The following is a 23573-nucleotide window of genomic DNA, read 5'->3' on the forward strand; positions in this document are numbered from 1 at the left end:
AAACTAATGTAACCAGACTGGCCACTGAACATTGACTCTTAATGGACAGACTGGAATCCCTGGAAGATAAAGAAATACTAATGCAACCAGACTGGCCGCTGTAAACATTGACTCTTGATGGACAGACTGGAATCCCTGGAAGATAAAGAAATACTATTGCAACCAGACTGGCCACTGAACATTGACTCTTGATGGACAGGCTGGAATCCCTGGAAGATAAAGAAATACTATTGCAACCAGACTGGCCACTGAACATTGACTCTTAATGGACAGACTGGAATCCCTGGAAGATAAAGAAACTAATGTAACCACACTGGCCACTGATTGTTGACTCTTGATGGACAGACTGGAATCCCTGGAAGATAAAGAAATACTATTGCAACCAGACTGGCCACTGAACATTGACTCTTGATGGACAGACTGGAATCCCTGGAAGATAAAGAAATACTATTGCAACCAGACTGGCCACTGAACATTGACTCTTGATGGACAGACTGGAATCCCTGGAAGATAAAGAAACTAATGCAACCAGACTGGCCACAGAACATTGACTCTTGATGGACAGACTGGAATCCCTGGAAGATAAAGAAATGCTAATGCAACCAGACTGGCCACTGAACATTGACTCTTGATGGACAGACTGGAATCCCTGGAAGATAAAGAAACTAATGCAACCAGACTGGCCACAGAACATTGACTCTTGATGGACAGACTGGAATCCCTGGAAGATAAAGAAATGCTAATGCAACCAGACTGGCCACTGATCGTTCACTCTTGATGGACAGGCTGGAATCCCTGGAAGATAAAGAAATACTAATGCAACCAGACTGGCCGCTGAACATTGACTCTTGATGGACAGACTGGAATCCCTGGAAGATAAAGAAATACTAATGCAACCAGACTGGCCGCTGAACATTGACTCTTGATGGACAGACTGGAATCCCTGGAAGATAAAGAAATACTAATGCAACCAGACTGGCCGCTGAACATTGACTCTTAATGGACAGGTCTGTCTTTCTGTCTGTCTGTCGATTGGTTGGTCTTTTTGTTATTTAGACTCGCTGTTTGGCGATGTTATGTTCATAAATCTACCAACTGAATATCTATTGTTGTGTATTTATGAATGACAATGTACGATCCTACATTAAAATAGGAATAAAGGCAAAGAAAGAAAGAAAGAAAGAAAGAAAGAAAGAAAGAAAGAAAGAAAGAAAGAAAGAAAGAAAGAAAGAAAGAAAGAAAGAAAGAGAATATAAGAGAGAGATAGATAGATAGAAAGAATGAAAGAAAGAAAAGAAAGAAAGAAAGAAAGTCGATGTTCAAATAAATGTGTACAAACTCGGTCATGTGTCACTGAGTAGTCGGTCTGCAAAGATAGAGGATTCAAATCGTTTCTACACCATTGAGATTTGACAAGAGGAACAATCTTTTAATTACTTGTTTCAAGTTTCGAGTTAACAATTGATGTGCTGCTATATTTTAGCTCCAGCAATTTTTTAACGTGATTTCGAATGTAAAAAAATAACCACTATTTTACGGTAAGAAAGAAAGAAAAAAATTACCTGGCAGAATCCTTATAGGCAAGTTCAAGGGCTTGGAGGGTATTTTCACCGTCATATATCTTTTTCCAATGACTTTCAGGAGTGCAGATATCCGTCACTTTATCTTCAAACTACGTTATATTATACAAGATAAAAAGCAGCACAATGAGTAAAAGTATAACGTGACCTTCCCCTAATCCAATTTTATGAATTAAGCATGGCCCTCCCCAAGAACCGATTCTTAAAAAGTAACCCCCTAATTCCCACAGGCCCTCCCCTTGTAATTACTGGATGCTCGCTTACAAGTACAATGCGGGGAAAGCAATGAGGGGTTTTAAAACAAACTGTATAAGATCGTTCACTAATTTGTTTCTATAAAACATAACATTTGGTCCATTTCCTGACATTATATCGTGAAGTGTCGACTAACTTGTTTAATGGTGAAATAATGTTACATGTGATAGGAAACTTTATAAGAAAACTACCGGAGGTGACTAACACAAAAATGCGTGCTCTATCAAAATGAGGAGTTCCCTATCAAAAAATGAGCGTTCCAAATCAAAAAGATACTTGCGCTCCCGATGAGCACGTCTCTTTTTGATTGGGAACGGCACTTTTTGATTGGGAACGCCACTTTTTGATTGGGAACCCCTCACCCCACGCCTTTTTTTGTCCTAGTCGGCCACCGTAGAAAATCTGGCAAAATATTCTTTATACTTCTTGTATCAGATTGTTGATAGTTTTCTTTTTCTCGTTGTCATCATGTTGTATTTGTGTGCCATTGTACACGTAGATCGCCAGACAGCCACCAGGTCTCAATACTCTGTCCACTTCATTATAGAAGTCGTCCAAATTAAACCAATGAATGGCCATTCCAACCGTGATCAAGTCAACTGTCCCTGATTGTACGGGTATATCTCCACAACCACCAACTCTGCAAATATAGTGTCCATGTTTAGATTATTTTTAATGTCTCTATACCAAAAAATGATGACGTGTATTATTTTTATATCATATATACTTGATCGTAAAACTTATAAGTAATCAGGTTGACGTACTAAACAAATGATCCAATCAGTGAAGACCTCATGAATATATGACAAATCTAAAGCAATATACCCCTGGGCCCTGGTAAACGGGGGTAACGTGTCTAGGAAATCTTTATTTCCAACAGTATCACTCTGCATGCTCGACACACCAATGACGACACAAAGGTACCGCACTAGACTCTCTCACATCTTCGGAGCATCGCAGGGCTGTTTTGTATGCACTGATATCTACTGCATAATTGTACTCGAATATCCTTGTACTGTGGGCCCTCGTCGACTGCATAGGGACCATTTGTGGACGTGTTACTGCCTTTGTTTATTTGTTTATTTATTTATTTATTTGTTTGTTTGTTTGTTTGTTTGTTTGTTTGTTTGTTTGTTTGTTTGTATCAGTTTCTAGGCTCCCTGTGGTACAACGCATGTTAAACAGATAATGACTCATTTTTGGCTAGCGTATTACAACTCACTTGAAGTTAACGTTTGGAGGTGTTGACGAATTCTTGGCACATTCAATTTGATCCGCACTGATATCAACACCAAGTACTTGATCCACGTGATCAGCCAATATCAGGGTACTTTGACCAGAACCACAACCAACGTCAACTGCGAATTTTAGATCTCCTAACTGTATGAGGAAACATGGAATACAATATACCAATCACAAATCATGCAAATGCACATGTATGTCAAAAGTAGCCAGGGAAGGAAAAAACAAGTTTTATATAACCACAAAAATCAATGAGTCAATTGATCAATATCACACACAAAATAAGTTTTATTTCACCGCGAAAATTAATCATTCAATCGATCAATCAATCAATCAATCAATCAATCAATCAATCAATCAATCAATCAATCAATCAATCAATCAATCAATCAATCAAGCAATCAATTAATCAATCAATCAATCAATCGCACACTCAATCAATCAATAAATCGATCAATCGAATCGATCAATCAACGAATGAATCAATCAATCAATCAATCAATCAATCAATCAATCAATCAATCAATCAATCAATCAATCAATCAATCAATCAATCAATCAATTACATGCTCGCTTCTCCCTGTGGTAATGTGGATGTTTAGCACTTTTCCAGGGTAACTAAGGATTCAAGTGATACAATGGACTACAAAACAAATTAAAAATGGGTTAAACAGAATTGAATATATATGTTGGAGTAATCATTTTTTGAAAATAACCGTAATTTTTTAGAAGGAGGGATACACAAAATTGTGTGTGCAATTATAGCCCAACACGTAGTTTCTGTCGAATAGTATAGTGCATGTAGCGTATGACCTTCGCAATAACGATCAGTGGCCAGCAAAACAAGTTTCTTGAGTTTTAACGAGTGTCACTGAATAAATTAATGTATAATGGAAAAATAATGTTACACTCCCAGGCCTGGTGTTATTTTAACAGGTAAAGATGATAACAATACCCTTTCCTGATCTCAATTGAAATTCAGGAAACAAAGACCGAGAAAAATCCTCAAAGTATATTGTTGCATGCCATACCATTTAAAATTATTTTATCATAATGAAAAATTACAGGATTCATTCAAGGTACTAAGTCAGGTCAGTATTCTTAGTAAATTTGATTTGATGGTAGTGTTTCGGTTTGTTTCAGCATTTGCCAACAGTTAATATAAACCTTTGACAAGAAACTTTAAAAGTTTAGGTGCAGCCACCGCGGCGCCAGAAACACGTGTACGTGGGAATTTGATATTTGTACATAGTTTCTACACTTATATATTTTTTTTAGCTCATACCCAAATATTTTTTTCTGTCTTGAGTTGGTCAGCGATTTTTTTCCTGCTTTTGGCCGGCGAAAATTATTTTTTCGAAAATCCTCCTGCCGCCCACCCCCAGACATCAAATGGTGTACCCCATACTGTACGAAGTCGAACTGTAACACCACACAACAAATTTAAATGCCCTGCATGGCATTCTTTAATATGGAGATACTTCTTGGTGGTTATAAGAAACACATACACATAAATGTCAAATTACAAAACAAACTGTAAAGAGCAATATCTTACTTTGCTTAACATAGTATACTCTAAAAAAAATATTTTATTTTCAAGACGCGAGTGTTTAAACGATATTCATTTCCATTGATATTCATACATGTCAGTGCATTTATCACGTGTTTGTCGTCAGCTTTTCTCCCGCCATTTTCCCGTCATTCTTTTTTTTTAGCTGCAGTCAAAGTAATGATTTGAAAAGAATTATAAACTACATTAATCTACTTCTCACTCCATATATATCAAGCTCTTATTTTCCTTATTTTACTCTAATGCGAACGAAAACTTTTCATATTCTTTACAAGGCTTAGCATTAGACTAAAGAGCGAACGGTTCACCAAGCAGTCTATGACCACAACGATTTGATACTTAAATAATAGTAAAGTGGCGTTCCTTCTAATCATTTTTATTTTGTTGGAATTGATCAACGTTCAAAATTCAAACATGGCCAAAATAATGGCCAATATTTTCAACGGCCAAAATAATGGCCAATATTTTCAACGGCCAAAATAATGGCCAATATTTTTCCGGTGGTCAAAATTTTGCCATTATTTTGATCAATTTTCCAATGATCAGAACAATATGACAGAACCCCATGGCATCACAATGGACAACGCGATGGCATGGTAGGGCACATCATACATCATGGATGTATTAGGAGATTATATACATACATCCATGGGCACATGAAACAGGAGTTTTTTTTTCATGAGTGATTCGGTTTACTAGTATTCTGCCGCCGTTACAGCAGATTAAACCGAATCAGGAGTGAAAATAGCTTTTGTATGCCCTACTATCTATTGAGGCCGTGGGGTTGTGTTATTATTACATATGTACACCAAAAGTAATAATTCAGAAAAGGACGAACTTCACTACGCAGTGATTTAGGTCACCCTTGGAGTCAGTATAATTACTCTAAGGGTCACCCAACATCAGTAACCTTTTGGTAACCTTTTGACACTGCAGGCTATTGTTATGCAAATTTACTGTTATCGCCAGACGTAACAGTGACAGAGATACTTGAGGAAGAAATGTGAAAGTAAGTTCGTCGATATTTGTAAGAGAATAACTTTCATATTTCTGAATTAACTCGCCAAATCCTTTGAAAACCGACTGGAATGTACACTTCTTAGTTGTCTAGAATTAATAGTTTCATTATTGTAGCCTTTATTTTTATTTTCTGAGCAATACAATAGCGGTGGCGTTCGCGTCCGGTTCGGAGACAGACACAAATCTGTAAGCTGCAGACGACAGTAGGCGAATCTTGCTTTCCTGATCGGACATGAGTTTAAAATGACCTACAATAATGAATTTACTTTCAAAATGTTTTATAGAAGTGTATAATTATCTAGTGGAAACATAAGATCGATTATATTTACATACGGAAAGTAGTTGAAGTTGTTGTTGTTTTCTTGTTTTACGGTGAAAATCCCTAACTAATTTGCATATAGTTTTGTGATAGGTAAGCGACTAATTAGCATAGTGTCTACACTTCAGAAGTTGCGATGGTCAAGAAAATAGTGAAATACTTTATGAACCAACAAAATTTTTTTCAAAAAGTGTGTATCAACATGAAAGACGCGTGTGTGCTAAAAGACAAATGAATTTATTCGCTTGTTTTCATCAGGGATTGGTTTTGTATTCCGATTAGGTTTTATTTCTGACTACATCACGATCAACGTACACACTGGTACATATGTAATAATAATGTAATATGGCATGAAGATGACATTACCACGAAACCATCTTGGTGAATAGAGTAACAAACAGAATTACATAATGTCGATCAAAATACAGTTTGTGGCATTAACGTTGATGTTGATCAAGCATCACTGAACGGCACTGCCTCTGGATTATCTGTCCCTATAGTGATGACCGAGGGTTCCATTGAGTCAGCAAACATTGTTGCTATGGCAGCATTATCAATGTCACCATGTGTCTACTGTAATGTTGATCGTACATCATAGGACTCCAAACAGCAAAACAGAACAATACAGAATGATGTGATAGGAAAACAAGACAAAATGTGGAACTGCTTAGAGGGGTTCGATCATTTCCAAGTAAGGAAAACTGAGGAAAGAACCCGACTGAAATCGATTGATATTGTCGATTCTATCACCTTCAAGAATTATAAAAAGTACACTGTCATCAATATGTCAAAGAAATACATAAATAGATTTTAAATGTAATCTCATACAATTTTTTTATTACTACTGTAAACCCCAGTGTCACAAAGTGGTGACGTGTTTATTGAAAGTATGTTAACCTCGACATTGAGGATTGACCCAAGGACAAAACATGTGTACGTTGTATGTAAATCAGTGAGGGTTTACTCTGTATGTAAATTAGTTGGTAGTGAATTACCATGTTATAGTACGAGCAGGCTGAGTTGGTTACATTAAATGCAAATTGCCAGAGAATTAACATGTTCGATTGACGGATGGCTGGCTTTTGAGGCAGTATGCAGTTTCCTTGCAGACAAGACCTAGCACAGTTACAGCACAGCACAGCGACATTTTTATCCTGAACTCGCCCTATATGTGTAATTGTACACCATTCTGAAGTTCCTTTTCATTTCATTCGTTTCTTCCAATCACATTCACTCGGAGTTTCTGCCAATCAGATTCATATTCACTGACAGTGCGTGTAGTCATTGTCTGAAGCTCAACTGGTAACATGTGTTGGAACCACCAGTTTACACACTGTGTTGTGATAAGTGGAGCAGAGTAATACTGTTAGGCAGGATTTGTGCATGTCCCCGTGGTAATATTTACAGCTACAGTGCACTGAAACAGGTGGTTTTGTGGAGTAGCCCAAGTTTGGGTACTCTACGAATGTACATTTTATCCGAACTGGAATTGAAGTGAAAAGTAACACGTTTTTAATGTGTTCATATCCCTAGACTTGTTTATGGTGTTGAACTAGTAGAGTGAACTGTGTGCACTCTTGGACAATATCAACTTTGAACTTTGACTGAAAAACACTCGGGTTGGCACTGTATGTTGCCAAATGAACACTTTTGTTGCAGTATCTGGTTGATCGCCGTCATGAAGAGGTCAGCAATCGTAAGTCAAACAAGTTTATATACATCAATTTGAAATTATATTTGTGTGTGTGTGTGTGTGTGTGTGTGTGTGTGTGTGTGTGTGTGTGTGTGTGTGTGTGATATTGTCAAATGGTTTCATTTGACATTTATTCCTTCTAATATTATTTGGGGTACAGCATTACTCATATGAAAAATATACCGTGATTCCATCAGCCTTGAGATCTTTGGAGTTGTTGCTGAAGTTTAAAGCACAGTTATTGAATATTGATTTCAGAAGTGCATGTATTCGATATTTGTACTTTGTACAACTCCATGAGTTTGAACTACAGTATTCTAAATTGAGAGTGGGCAAGGGTGTCAACCAGTATGATTCATAGAAAAAATAATTGTTGAATTACAAGTTACGAAGTTAAATGTCAATTTTAACATTTACGATGAAAAAAAATCACAATTTATGAGTTACGAAGAAATACTGCAATTTACGCTTTACAATTATAACTGGAAAGTTGCTAGAAGGGCATTCTAATGTATCTACCACTCCTTATACAACTCATAACAACATATTGGTACTTTTACTGATTACTGTCGCACTAAACAGTTAACTTTGCAGTAGGCCGGTCACTGAATTACTATTTTACAGACTTTATTGCAGTATTTTACAAATAATGAAAAATAAAATGGCCCGATTATGAAGTACGAAAATACCCCTTGCCCACCCTCTAAATTGTCAGGTGAGGTCAGGTCAAGAGTCAAGTAAACAATTAAGTCAAAGTCAAGTCAAAGAGTCAAACAAAGTAAAGGTAAGTGATCAAGGTCAAGCAAAGTCAAGTAAAGGTAAGTAAGGTCAAGTAAAGGTAAGTCAGGAGTCAAGTTGAGTCGAGTTGAATCAACATTGCGACTCGACATTGAAGTCTAATAGTCAAATGACTTAATCAGCATATATTGGTTAGTATTAGCTATTCTGTACTTATTTCAAACTACAAAAGTTTGAACTACAGTACTCTAAATTGTCATATCAAGTCAAGTGATTGGAAACGAAGATGGATATAAAAAACCCACACGATAGTTGCATGATGATTTCTCTGATTTGGTCATCTAGAAGACCGACACTTGAATTAGAAGACCGATTTTTGAATTAGAAGACCGACACTTGAATTAGAAGACCGATTTGTCGTCTTCGGCCTCGGTATCTTCGGCCTCGGTGGTGATGTTATGTTACTGCGATCTGAACAGTCTAATCAGTATGGCGCCCTCTATGTTGTGTTACGCAAAGAATGTACACGATTTTAAGAGTGCCATACACTTGGACATTTACATATGCTGCCCTTGCATTGTAGGTTATATAAGCTGTTGTAAGAAATATGATCAAATGTAATCAGGGTCTGAATACAGACTTATATTTGATATGGCCAAACAGATGGGTAGATAGAAGACGTTGCATACTACATATCTTGCAGACTGACAACATCAGATAGTTTATAATTTGTGATTGAAAAACTACCTTGCAGGTAGTTAGTAAACTGGCAAATATTTATAGCTAAAAGTGAGTTCTGAGTTGAAAATGGTTACCACAATGATGCACTATTAACACTTCAAACATCTGCAGCATATTCTTTTTCTTTTAAATATAAGTATTGTGGTAGGAACCGTAGGATATTGGAAATTGCGAGTCATTTTCCATCCGAAGTACGTTCAACATATTACCAAAAAAACACCGTTATATCTGTCAAAGTTACCATTGAATTAGTACGAATCGAGTAGTATACCTTTTGTTTCGCAAATGAAACTATTTTCTGGGCCAGTTCCTGTGGGTAGGTGGGTCGTACATTCTTGTAGGCATTGACCATATCCGCGCCCTCAAAGAACCCTGTAAAAGCGTCTTGGGGTGTTGTCGACGCCATATTGTCAATATCCTTCCTTCTTTAAACAACCTGAAAGACGGAAATGGAAATAAGCGTGACACTGCAGCTGGTTCATATTCAAATGTAACTCATTGTACCGTTGAAGAGTTTCCTATAGTGTTGGAAAATAGAATTGACAAAGTTGAGTATTGCTAGCTAGTGTACGTGCACAACACCGTATGTATACCTCAGACCATTTAGAACATTTTTATAGTAGTATTAGTACATGGTCTTAGAAAATGTTCTATACTGGGTCTGAGTGTATGCCAACTGCATAACTGGTATAGTCACCCTCCTATACGTCACCTTGTAAGGTTTATACCGAGACGGCCTTCAAAGTTGTACCCGCTCGCACGTACCACGCCACGGAAAGAATTAGCAAAATGTTAGGAACCGTACACGCGTATACAACTAATGGGATGGCCTCGGTATTGTTTGCTGTGAAACTCCTGTTGTTCACTCCTGTGAAGTCATCCGACCCCAGTGAACAGCCAACAATTCAGACATCTAGGTCACTTATATAGAGTTGATTATCCAGGCTTCTCGTTCGGTGAATGAGGTCACTCACGGCCCATAGCGTTCTCGATACTAGAGTACAGATGATGACAGAGCAACTTTGCGGGGTCACCAGTGCCGGGTACCCATATTACTCAAGTAAAATGGACAATTCTTTAAAATGTTATTATGAAATGCATATCCTTCGTAATATAACATCACAGACAGCGAAGAAGACACTGTCTAAGGTAACGTTCATCGAATCTGTCACCATGTGGAAACTGGTGTAACTATCAGTCAATCACAATATATTCACTGAAATGGTTAATATACCAATAATTAGACATTGTACATGTTCATCATTGGTTGATATTTTCCATAAGCAGTACAGGAAAATCAAGAACGTAGTGTACAATCACAAAACAATAATTACAACTGGACTACAGAGAACAATGGTGAGCTGACCATAGAGGCTGGTTAGCCCGCGGTCAGAAAAAAGACGTAGGGTTAATACGTAAGGTAAGGGTAAGGAACAGGTTGAAATCGTGACCGACATTGAGGGCGCTGATTTTTGGGTGTGGACCCAAAATCAATTTGATTTGATTTATCGTGTAAACAACTACAAAACTATGTTTACCCACAGGTGATGCGATGTTTTTCACAATGTATTATGAGGAAATTTTTGTACATAACAAAAGTTAAAAAAAAAAAAAAAAAAAAAAAAAAAAAAAAAAAAATAATAATAATAAACGGTCCAGTTGCAGCTAGCTACTGTAGCTTTAAATTTTCAAACAAGGGCGATGATGATTTTGTCCTAGCTACTTTAATTAGCTGATGGTGGCCAAAGAGCCATGAACACTTACTTTCACCACTCAGTTGAAATAGTGTTGATGTTTGGCAAGCTGAGCAGGCCAAAAAGAATTTGAATTTTCCACACATATTATCTGACTAAATAATATATGGGGAAAATTCAAATTGAACAAGCTTAAAAAGAGTTAGCCTTATACAAAAGTACAAACAAAATATCAAGGTATTTACCATTTACGTTTACTTCTGCTAGTAGTGACAAATGATTATTTTCAACCTGGATATTTATGTTTCACTTTAGTACACTTGTATCGATTATTGCTATCAATTTACAGATGATTTTTGGTGATAAGATACAATTTCAGTAATTTACTAAACTCTGAAATCTTGTAAAGTATAGTCCTACTGCACTTGACGTGTGTTCAGCCAGGGGATTTCCTGTAAGGATTTGTACGGGGAAACTTCTGTGGTGACATCATCACAAATACCACACTGTGTGTAAACTCTTTCGGACTTGACAAATACAAAGCGTCCAAAGCCAGGGTCCCTCATATTTGCCTTACTGAACTACAGACAAGTAAGAAATTCAATATTGTGGAATGATGTCTAATTATTCTATGATGAATTTTAGGTTTTGTTAGTTTCCGCCATTTGATCTGAGACCATAATTATGTGTTATAGCTGGATTTAACAGCCTTCCAGTCACCTCTGATCATGATGGTCCCTGTACGTTATACAGCGCCCTCTTACATAATTTCCTGTGACCATTTGTTTTCATTCGGGTCAAAGGTCGCCAGCTGACATATACACAACATCGTGTGTGTGTACGTACGTCGGGATCACAGCATATCTACCGTTTTTTAATTCAAATCTTCCAGTTTTCCGACCTTGATATTGAACGATGTCATCGTTTGCACCGAGAGCAAAGAAAGCAAAAAGAAGTGCTGACAATGGAGACAAAAACTCTTCCTCGGGAGACTTTTTTCCAGGTAAGAATGCAGGCCTGGAGACGATGATGATGATTGTGTAAATGAGACAATACATAGTCAGTTTAGTGGTCTGTAAGAGTAGTGTGCACGTGTCAAATGTGTCCGTTCTCCTTTCTGTAACCACATAATGTTTTGATACATATATACCAAGTACAGGTTAATTGCGATAAGGTGTGACTCAAAGTTAAGTTTCGTTTTTGGAAATATAATCTGATATATCATATATGTAGACTCTGTAGTGCATGTAGGGGGCGTGGCACGCCGTTACCGAGTGCATCGGCTGAACTACCGAGCACCTCCAAAGCCCGGGCTCCAAAGTAGTGCGTGAAAAGGGGCATTGTCATATTTAGAAATTGTGTGATATACGTGTTGTCTACCGTTTGTGATTAATATTCGAAGGTCACAGGTCATTGACCGGGTGCAGAGAACAATACAAGAGTAGTAGTCTGTCAGCGACAAAACAGTTTCGGACTTGTTTTTATCACGTCTCAATTTTCTTCCTCCAATTTTTGATTCTTTCTTTTTTATGTTATCAGGCTTAGCTTATCTTTAGAATGTTATAGTTTACTTTAAAGTTGACAATGTTATCAGTTATACACACTTCAAGTGATTTATGTTGTATCACAACAGAACTGAACAGCATTGTTTGAAATTTGTCTGATGTGTCAAAACCCAAGAGCTTGTACTACTTGAGGAGGGGGGTCTACTACAGTCCCTCTTCCATGTATGATAGAAAAACTTTAATTTCTCTCGGAGAGGGCGTATCAAACCCCCTATATACACAGAAAACTCTCTCATTTTCGAATGTTTACTCTGTGGGACAGTGCCTCGAAATATGAATGGCTTTTTGTGTGTGAAAAATTGTTTCTAGTGACTTCTTCGAGGTTTTTATGAAGTTCTTATATACAATTTTGACTGAAACCCTAGCCTTTACCGCCACCTTAAAATTATACTTTAAACTAGTCTGTAGACCCCAGAAGAATGATGGGACAATTGTCACTACAGAAACCATTGACTATAATTCTAGGGGGTCCATTTCCCTATCCATAACCTGTATACTAAATGCCAACTTTTTAAGACAAATCCATCAATTGTAGGAACTTTCCTACAATTCTAATTTTTGACTCTGAACCAGAAACGTTTGGTCTGTAGTTGTGGAAAATGATAATTCTTGGAATATTCAACTAAAACAATGCACTGAAAATGAGATTAGAAGATTATTAGTTCATAACACAATCATTTCTGACATACCAAAGGATACAACCAAAATTCACTTATTTATCTATATTTTTTTTTTCGATCAGGAATTGGTACCATACAATATAACCCTAATGCTGGACCCACTGACGTTATGTGTTATAAACACTACAATGCCAAGGAGGTTTGTTTGTATCTTTTCTCCAATAATTCTACCTTTGGCTTTCATCATACTAAAATGTTGGATTGCCACTCTTTAATAACTATTACCATATAGTCTGCCAACATCAAACTAAGAAAGTCTATAACTATTGTGACCTTGGAAGTATAACCCACTCTGACTTACAGCAGAAATCATAATTGCACTCAGTTTCAATGATCAAACTCTGACATACAGCAGAAATCATAATTGCATTCAGTTTCAATGATCAAACTCTGACTTACAGCAGAAATTAGTATTGCATTCAGTTTCAATGATCAAACTCTGACATACAGCAGAAATTAGTATTGCATCCAGTTTCAATGATCAAACTCTGACATACAGCAGATATTATAATTGCATTCAGTTTCAGTGATCAAATATGTGTAATAAGAGCCAATGTCCTTCAGTACAGAGGAGCATATGGATAAGAATTCATACAAAAACTTAGATAAAATTACATCTGTACAATTAGTGTTAAGTAATAAATCACAGTAGAGGTGGTGGGGGTGGGGGGATAGGACCAGATCTATGCTATAAACTGGAGCTTGGTCGTTTGAATTTTGCACTCACCTTTTATAGTATAGATCTAGTTAAACTGTAACCCATTTAAACTAATTTAACTGATCTGTACTTATCTAAGTTTGTCTTGATGTTTCTTGCTTATATGTGGCTTTTATCAAACACATTTGATCATTGAATCTGAATGCAATTATGATAACTGCTGTAATTGTTTCCATTCCTTGACAGACTTTCATTTCATTTCATCTCAACTAGGTATTTCTATTTCCATATATGGAATATTAATGTTAATTTCATGCAATTAATTTGTATGCAATGAGCTACACTTCCATTATTGACAGTATTGGGGAAATCATAATTATTGACTGTAGTTTCATTTGGGTATACCCCAATTGACAGGTCATCCATGGTAAGACAATGGAAGACTGGCTGAGATTCTCCGTCTGTTATTGGCATACATTCCGTGGAACTGGTGCTGATCCTTTTGGATTTCCCACTCTGGACAGACCATGGGATGATGGTAAGGAATCACCATGGCAACAAGTCATTAGTATAAATCTTGTATGTCAGACGTTTGGCAATGGTGTTGTCAATTAAATTAAGTTCATAGGTGTATCAAAGTCAGACTACTTTGTGAACTCTGTAGATGTGTGCTAAGTCTTTACTTTTGTAGGGTGTGTTTTACATCAAATGTAAAAATCCCAAACTCCATACTATAGGACAATTCAAACCACCAGTGTTGGTGGTCTGAGATTCAAAGCAGGACTTGTACAATACCACAGTTACTTGTGGGCTAATATTCTATTCAAGGATTCTAGTACAAGACATTCAAATGACCGATATTAGGTATTTACATATATTCTAAAACTAGCATCACTGGTGTCCACTGCTGTAAAATGATCGCTTACGAGAGCAAGCACATACAACAGTATTTAAGAATATTTGTAAACACCTAATAATGAAAATGTTTTGTATTAGGACTATCCTTGAATAGAATATTAACCCACAAGTGACTGTGTAACCACACATACATCTCCAAGTCTCTCTATTTTGTTGATATGCTTTTAAAGAACTGTTTGAATTTACGATTGTCTCCTTTTCCATTACAATAAGTCTGACCTTGTATTCCCCCTCCAAATGCTACACAATTCATAGTAATAACTTATCTATGTCTTGACAGGATCCAACAGTCTTGAGAATGCCAAGAAACGTCTCAGAGTTGCCTTTGAATTCTTCTCTAAACTTGGTATCAAATATTGGACATTCCATGACAGGTAAACTTAAACCCTAAATGTTTGAATCACATGGTCTTGGATTAGTACCAGCTTATCAATAAAGCCATCGGATTACATGTAATCATTCTTTGTTCAGAATAAATTACAATAAACCAGGAAATTTTCACTAAATACGCATTTTTACTTATTTCCCTGGAAAACAAAAATGCCAAAACAAGTACATGGTAGTGACTAAAATGCCTTCTTTTACATGAACACAATGTATACCAGTGTGGTAATTAGAGAAAATTAGTCTTTGAGAACTAGCTGAAGACTGTAAAATCACAAAATTTTCTAGCGGGGAAAATATCTAGGTTTACTGTATTTAGCTGTGCCAGAAAACTGTTTTGTACACCTAAATTTTAATTCTAATATGATATTGGCTTTTTTTTCTGAAATTCTTGCATTAGTTTATTACAAAAATTGTTGAATAATCAATTGTCTGTCAATACATATGATAATTTACAAACTGAAAACATATGATATAAATTTTATATCATATATCAAGTTATCTTTTTGATATCAATTTTCTCCTCTTAGAGATATTGCTCCTGAAGGAGAGACATTGGAGGAAACAAACAAGAACTTAGATGAACTAACAGATCTGGCCCAAGAGTTGATGAAGAAGACAGGAGTAAAGTTACTCTGGAATACATGTAATTTGTTTGCTCATCCAAGGTGAGTAGAGAACTGACAAACTAACATCCTTGAGAAATGTAACACATTTCCTCATTTGAAGTGAGTACAGAATCAGCAAACTAACACATGTATTACTTATTTGATCATAGTCTCAGTTACCCAAACTCACATCTAGGGGGCTTCACTGTGAGTCATGTCTGGGTCAGTGTATTCCAAAGTTTTCTGCACTGGAAGTCATGCAGAACATTTCGTCAAAGTCATGAAGAATGGGCTTGCATAGCCATTGCTTTGTAATTGAGATGTATCAGTTGGCTTGAGATATGGTAACATGTTGCGAAGGAACCTGGATTGTTCAGTGTGCCATGTTGGATTTAAAGTATTCTCCAGAATGCTATACTCTTGGAAAGAGATCCAGTGTGGAAACCTTGGATTTATACATTTCCCCCAGACTCTCACTGGGGAAGTCTCGTAGTGGCGCCCTCAGTTGTGAGTGTCTGGATAACTGAAACTGATTTGATCATCCAAGTTGAGTAGAGAATCAACAAATTAACCCATGCAATAAAATTAGTGATCTTATTTGTTCATCCAAGTCATGTAGAGAATCAACAAACTAACACACACAATATAGAGAATCAACAAACTAACACACACAATACACTTAACTTATTTACTCATTCAAGGTTAAATGCAATACATATACTTGCCTTAACTTTGCTGAGTTTGAAATTGTAACAATTTAATTTCAGTAAGTTGATCTAACTCTGTATGAATTGTAGGTACATGAATGGTGCATCTACCAATCCCGATGCCCATGTCTTTGCCTATGCAGCAGCACAGGTTAAGAAAGGACTGGAGATTGGAAAGAAATTGGGTGCTGAAAACTTTGGTATGTCAACTTTTTGTGGGTTTTTTTTCTGAATCATTGAATGATGGCAGTGTTTATTTCAAAATCACATAAAACACAAGTTTTCTATCTGGAGATCATTTTTCTGATAGTTTACTGGCTGTTAGTTTAGAACACCATTAATTTGACAGGCACTAAAATTCAATGCTGCCTGTCGAAAATAACAACAGAAGTGCAACTCATGATAAGTGTCGAACGATAGCAGTGTCGAATCTAACATGAAATAACCAATTCAATACACCTGTCAATGTGCAGTCATACCATTTTCAAATATATGTGCAACATTCAGCTTATGCATCAGTCTTTGAAATTAACTTCATGTTTATTTTCAATGCTAAAAATAGCACATTACAGTGAAATTTCTCACTTCATTGATTTTGTGCATCAACAAAATCTTGTCCGATCCACCATATAATTTGACCCCCTAAGTGTGTCATATGCCACTAGACCATCTAAGCTGTTCATTTTCATATTACTTTGACCAATTAAATTTGACGACTATTTCATGTCACATTTCAATATATTTGTGGTGAACTTCAATACAATTAGATTAGGTGTATGAGAAGTTCAAGAAATTTTACTTAATCTCCTTTCATCTACTTTCAGTATTCTGGGGTGGACGTGAGGGATACCACACAATACTCAACACAGACGTACTCTCAGAAATGAATCACATGGCAAAGTTCTTCAGAATGGTTGTTGGTAAGCTTTTTTAAATTTAAATTAAAAAAAAGTTTTGAAAATGATGATGAGACTGTCCCTTGGTGTTTGTTTGGATTCAACTTTTATCTTCTGAAAATAAAGCCTCAACTCATCAAGTATTCATAAGGGTACATCTATAGAAGCTGATTGGTCAGAAGATACATGACATAACGATATTCAAATTAAGAGATTTTGAAAATGAATTTGATACATATAATACTGAAATTAGGTATTTACATATATTCAAAAAATACAATTGTGTTAACACGAAAAAGAGAGCGTTAACACCATTTACTGTAGTTTTTGAATATTCGTAAATACCATATTGTTTATTGTCAGTTTTACTGATGAGAGTTGTTGATTTTTACAGCCTACAAGAAGAAAATTGGGTTCACAGGAACACTTCTAATTGAACCAAAACCTAAAGAACCAGCAAAGCATCAATATGACTATGGTAAGATAACATAACAGATGCCCCTAATGCGTGAGTGCAAGTGTGGTGTACTTGGAGTATTTGCATGAGTGCTTGCAGTGTTCTCTACAGCCGTACTTTCACAAACGTTGATTTAAATCGCGATTTCTGTTTTGTTGTTGTTCTTTATCAGATGCTATGACTGTTATTGGATTCTTAAAACATTACCAACTAGACAATGACTTCAAACTAAATATTGAACCAAACCATACAACTCTGGCTGGACATGGATATGAACATGACATTGTCATGGCATCAGCGTAAGTAGAACATTTGGACATTTAGATATTGTTCTCCAGTATTTGTCTTGGTGCAGTCAAAGAAAATGTGACTGTGAGTTGAAAGATGAGGAGTGACAAAAGGGGGCCTTGTCACCATGAGTTGAATATGAATAGTGTGAATGTTACTTTTATACGGCCATGTTATTTGAGACAAGCAAATCAATGATAGTCATAACATATACAGGACTGACTTTCCCCAATAACAAATTACCTGCAGAGATCATTCATTCTCACATGTTGAATTAAGAACTCATTACCAATTTGATTTCCATTAAGCCTCCAGCCTAGATTGTTTAAAAACAAAACTGAAGACTTACAGGAGAAATGAAGTTGCCTTGGCATTTCACTTTTTTTTTACACTCGGAGAGACAACTTCAAATGCAAAAGAAACAATTACATAGGTGTCATGCATTGTGGAGATGTAGAAATAGACAAGTTACCAAGTTGATTATCAGTTTGGGAAGTAAACAATTGAAGCCATTAAGATCATCAAGTCTGTGTGTAATGTTTTGTATAGAAGCCTGTGTCTACCTTTGTGTTAAAACCACCATGTACCATGAATGAAACACCAAGGCAACTTCATTTCTCCTGTATTTGTTCACCAAAGCTTATGGTTAGCTTTAGCCATTCATTGTCACTGAATATCAGCACTATAGATATTTGATTGATTGATTGATTGATTGATTGACAGATCGATTGATTATTGTTACAGGTTTGGATTACTTGGGTCTATTGATTCTAACACAGGGTCACCAGACTTAGGTTGGGATACAGATCAATTTCCTATGGATGTCAAGAATACTACACTCGTTATGAAGGTAAGGTACATTATCACCAGAGATTACTTGCACTGGTACACATGCTTACAAGTGGTATTTTCACTGCAGTGTAATACCGAAAACATTATTGCATACCTGCATACAAATGATAGGCAAATGAGGATGCAATAGTTCACTGCATACAAAATCGCATGATTGTGCTGTACGATTTTTATGGAAATTTGCCGTTTTAGATAAACATATGTAATAATAACAGAGCCCCATGCCACATGAGTTCCAGTGCACTGTACAATATCTTACCCACAACTCTCTCTGATTGGTATGCTTGGAGGTTCCTTATTTTATAACTTTTTCAATAATCCATACTTTTCAACATTTTAAGCATAGTAATTAAGTTTAATTAATATGTAGCAAAAGAACGCTTAGGAATCAAAAATAAAGTTCTAAATTTTGTATAAAATTGTACTAACAACTAAATTAAGCATGTGCTGTGAATAAAACACTTTTCACTGTCAAAGTGTCAATAACTTGGGTAGTCAGTGTGTATGATGAGTTTTAGTAAGTAAATTTCTTTTGTCATACCTATTCAAATAAATCTATATCTTTGGCAAAGTCATAACAGGTGCATATATTTTCCTTAGTTTCGTCGCAAATATTCTTCATGTCTTTCAAGAAAATCTGCTGACAAATTCCTAAAATTGCTACTCCTTCTACAAAAATCAGTGATACCAGAACCGATGAAAATGGGTATTCAGAAACTCATCAGTGGCAATTCTACGCTTGCCAAATGGAAAAAATGTTTTTACAAAACCCTATACACTGGTGACATTTGTCTGACTTCAAGGAGATGATGTCCAACACTACAAATCAGAGAGAGTTGTGGGTAAAATGTTGTACAGTGCAGTGTGGGTACTCAGGGGTATTGGCACTCATGCTTGCAGTGTTTTCTGCTGCACTTTCGCTAGTGAAAGTACAGGCACAGAGAACACTGCATGTACTCGTACAAATACCCAAAGTATGCCACACTTGCACTCACGTGTCATGGAGTTCTGTCATAATATTATATATGTTGTCTATGTACTATGAAAATAAAATTGGTAATTTAAGTTGTGATTATCATGCAAATGAGACAATAGTTCTATTGCATAAAATCTCCATGTGCAAATTTCACCAGAAGTTTGTTTTGTTCATGTATTATAATTATGCACTTTTGAGAGGTTAAACAATAAATGTATTAAACCATTGTCATGTTAAAAGTATTTCACCTTGTTATAAAGGGTAGGTGTGTAAATCGTATAGAACTTGTACCTTGAATGATGATAGGAATGTCAGCGAACTCGGTAAAATACCCGAGGTATGCCAGACTGTATTGAGACATAGCGACTAAAAACCCAAGTGGTTTTGCAAAGCTATATGCAAATTAATAGTACTATTCGTTGAAATTTGACCAATCCATTTCTTTCTCTTCTATATCAGACTGTATTGGCTCAGGGAGGTTTGAACCCAGGTGGTCTCAACTTTGATGCTAAAGTTCGTCGCGAGTCAACCGCTTTACAGGATATGTTTATCGCACATATTGGTGCTATGGACAGCTTTGCTAGGGGATTACGTAATGCTATTGCTATCATAGAGGATGGTGTGTTACCAAGATTAGTGGAGGTAACAAATCACACACTATTATACTATAAATGAATGTCTTACTAAGAGTATAAAGTTAATCTCACATTCAGATTCACATTGGAGGACAATATGAAGCTAGTCTCATAATGAGCCTCTACCTCAGATTGAGCCTCTGATTCTGAATCTGAGGCTAACTTTATACTCAGTTTTACCAACATTTTGCTTGTGGGTTGGTTTGAGTTGATCATACTGTTACTATTGTGAATTTATTCTCTAAGTAAATTAGATTTATGGCAAGGTGTGACCCACATCAACTCAAAAATAACCTTTTTATAGGTTGGAAAAGTGTCTTCATATCAACTTGGGTATCAAGAGAAATGTTGACAAACAATCATTTCATATGATATGTTGTCTAGATATTATATTGTTTAAAACTGATTATCAAAAACTTGACTTTTCCGATCTCATTTCTACTATCCTAGGAGAGATACAGTTCTTATAAATCCGGTATTGGTGCCAAGATTGAGAAAGAAGCAACGTCACTTGAAGAACTGGAGGTATGAACTATTTTTTTACACTGACAATAATCATTCTGAAGTAATGAATTATATATATTTATATTATTTTATATTTGTGAACTTAAAGACCAGTGGGTGTATGACTGAGGGCTGGGAACCCTGTAACATTACAAGGAGGGAAATTTGGTTAACTAGCACAGATTTTTATACCATATAAACATAATGTTGATGCTGCTTTTGAAATTTGTCATTTTGATTATGCTATTCTGTTTAACTCATCCTCACAAGTACTAAATAATCTTTACTTATACTGGATAGTTCTTTAGGTATATAAACACTTATTTCCCAAGAAGTCAAGTGAGGACCATCACTCATGGGTTCAGTGTTAATGCAGGAGGAAACTGGAGTACCAGGGAAAAACCTGCGTTGTTCGGTAGAGTCAAACTGAACAACAGTCTTCTTTCTTACAGTGTGGTAAATTTAATCGAACCCTGAATGGGGTTCGAACCCCGATTGCAGTGGTAAGAGGCAAATGGTTTAACCACTCGGCCACTGACAACTCTGAATGTGTTTGAACCCTGACCGCAGTGGTAAGAGGCAAGTGGTTTAACCACTCGGCCACCAACAACCCTGTCAGAGTATATTGTATATTTTTCTGCAGACGCAGCAAAAGGGTGTCTATTAAATGCTGCCATAAAAAGTCGCGTGGTTTTACAACGATGTTAACACCAATCATCAGAATCACTTTGTAGGACTAAAATGATCTTTTGTGATTATTTTCAGGAATATATTCTGGAGAATGGAGAACCTGAGAAGATTTCTGGACATCAAGAAAAATATGAAACCATCCTCAACCATTATGTGTAGAGGTTTCTATGGCAACAAGTTTACTCCTATGTAACAACATTACAATTTCATTACTATTACCAAATTAGGGTCAATAATTACCCATTAGTTTTTGATCATTTGGTAGCTATGGTAACTATGACTAATTCTTGCATCATTAACAGACAGACAGAAAGTGGCATTAACTGCGATGAAACAGACCTGACAAATGAAAACGGTTGAAGAATATATTACGATGCGATACATGGGTCTTGTCATTTTTAAAAACCTGAACATTCAGGTCTAATATCGTCTCATGATGCGTTTTATAACAACTTTCTTTTTGGGCATCTTTATCCAGCTTATAATGTTGACAAGCTAACCTGACTCCATACTGCATGGTGTCAAAAAAGACATTACATAAGAAGCAAGTCACCCTAGATTTAGTCTCTGACTTGGTTAGACATAGTCTAGTTTCCTATACGTATTACGATCACTACGATCATCTCCACCGTATAGCCAAATATGTTACTGTAGCACAACATTCCATTTTAACCCTCGACAGCAATAGTTTAGTGGGGTTACAGCTGACCACTAGGTGGCAGTGTGATCAATCAACTGTGGATGTTAGGTAGTTCAAAGCCCATTTTATCTCTTATGGATATTTTCTTGACAAATATTTTTGATAAAAAATTTGTAGAAGTGGTTTGTCATACGTCACATGACTTTGTCTGACCAATCAGAGGAAATCCTAATGGAATGCTGCTTGACATTATAATGGCAATATTAGTGAACAATAAGTCATATATTGTGAAATTCTGGAGATGGAATGACAGTGAAAAGATTGTGATGTGTTGTCAAACGACAGAGAAATAACTACAAGTGAATTAGATGTATGATATTACATATAGATATGGTGGTATAGGGTTATGCATAACAATTGTACAATTTCTATAAAAGTAAAATCCTTGGGAAAAAAATATGTTTGTGTTGTGTTGTGTTTATTTAGCACTTGCAGTCTTGGATATAACTTCTAGATACATGTTGGACAATAGATATTTGACTCTGGCTGGAGAAACTTCGTAACAGAGATGGGATGTGGTAAAATTGATACATCTGATCAATAACATGTTGGAGTTGGGAACTTAGTACGAGGAACTTTTGATTAATACATTTTATCTACTTACTGTTGTTAATCCTCTCTTTCCACTAGGGTGGGGTGGGGAGTGAGGGGTGGGGTGGTGTGGGGGTGTATTGTTTTTTACACATAAAGAGAAGTTGGGAAAAATGATATTAAATATAACTGACATTCTTTTGAAATTACAAAATCTATAATTCAGTTCATATGAAAAATCCATCATTTAAATATCCCAATATTTTTCTCTGTTTAGACAAGGTAGATACGTATGAGTTGAAAACGAGTACATGAGGTGATTAAAACATTGTCATAAGTATTTCCAGCTGAATGAAGAAAGTGGAGGAGAATAATATAATTTTACAGTGCAATACAATAATGGCTATTGTTGATGTTTAGACTTGTACTTTGATCACCACAGACCCCAAATGAAGTAGATGTGCATTGTTATGATGTAGGACAACAATTATATAAATTTCATATTTTGTGTTCAAACATGTACAACTTGGCTTGCTCATGGCATCACTAATGACTATACATTCATACCATCCACTGTCATTATCGCCTATAAACTTTTCCAGAAGTTGGGGAACTGTCCAACATACCCATACATAGAGCTGACTCTATGAGGCATTTTGATTCTTACCATGT

At 36.1% G+C, this 23573-nt stretch overlaps 2 protein-coding genes across 2 annotated transcripts in view; one reads left to right on the plus strand and one right to left on the minus strand.

Moving 5' to 3' along the window:
- LOC144445930 (putative methyltransferase DDB_G0268948) overlaps nucleotides 1–10105 on the minus strand; it is a 12454-nt gene extending 2349 nt beyond the window's left edge. Inside the window, exons 1-5 of the mRNA XM_078135573.1 lie at nucleotides 9871–10105; nucleotides 9430–9594; nucleotides 3058–3215; nucleotides 2259–2475; nucleotides 1563–1672 (exon numbers count right to left, since the gene is read on the minus strand). Of these exons, the coding sequence (XP_077991699.1) occupies nucleotides 1563–1672; nucleotides 2259–2475; nucleotides 3058–3215; nucleotides 9430–9564 (620 nt within the window). The 5' untranslated portion in view covers nucleotides 9565–9594; nucleotides 9871–10105. The remainder of the gene's footprint in view (nucleotides 1–1562; nucleotides 1673–2258; nucleotides 2476–3057; nucleotides 3216–9429; nucleotides 9595–9870) is intronic.
- A 1581-nt stretch (nucleotides 10106–11686) lies between these two features.
- LOC144445734 (xylose isomerase-like) lies at nucleotides 11687–22751 on the plus strand. The gene is made up of 13 exons (XM_078135378.1): nucleotides 11687–11855; nucleotides 13160–13236; nucleotides 14173–14293; nucleotides 14954–15047; nucleotides 15588–15725; nucleotides 16463–16572; nucleotides 17197–17292; nucleotides 17663–17746; nucleotides 17898–18024; nucleotides 18758–18863; nucleotides 20301–20483; nucleotides 20927–21001; nucleotides 21746–22751. Exons 1-13 carry the CDS (start codon nucleotides 11768–11770, stop codon nucleotides 21827–21829), a joined length of 1383 nt encoding a protein of 460 aa, XP_077991504.1. The 5' UTR covers nucleotides 11687–11767; the 3' UTR covers nucleotides 21830–22751.
- Nucleotides 22752–23573: the final 822 nt, after the last annotated feature.

The sequence above is a fragment of the Glandiceps talaboti genome, chromosome 14, assembly GCF_964340395.1.
Source record: "Glandiceps talaboti chromosome 14, keGlaTala1.1, whole genome shotgun sequence".
NCBI lineage: Eukaryota > Metazoa > Hemichordata > Enteropneusta > Spengelidae > Glandiceps > Glandiceps talaboti.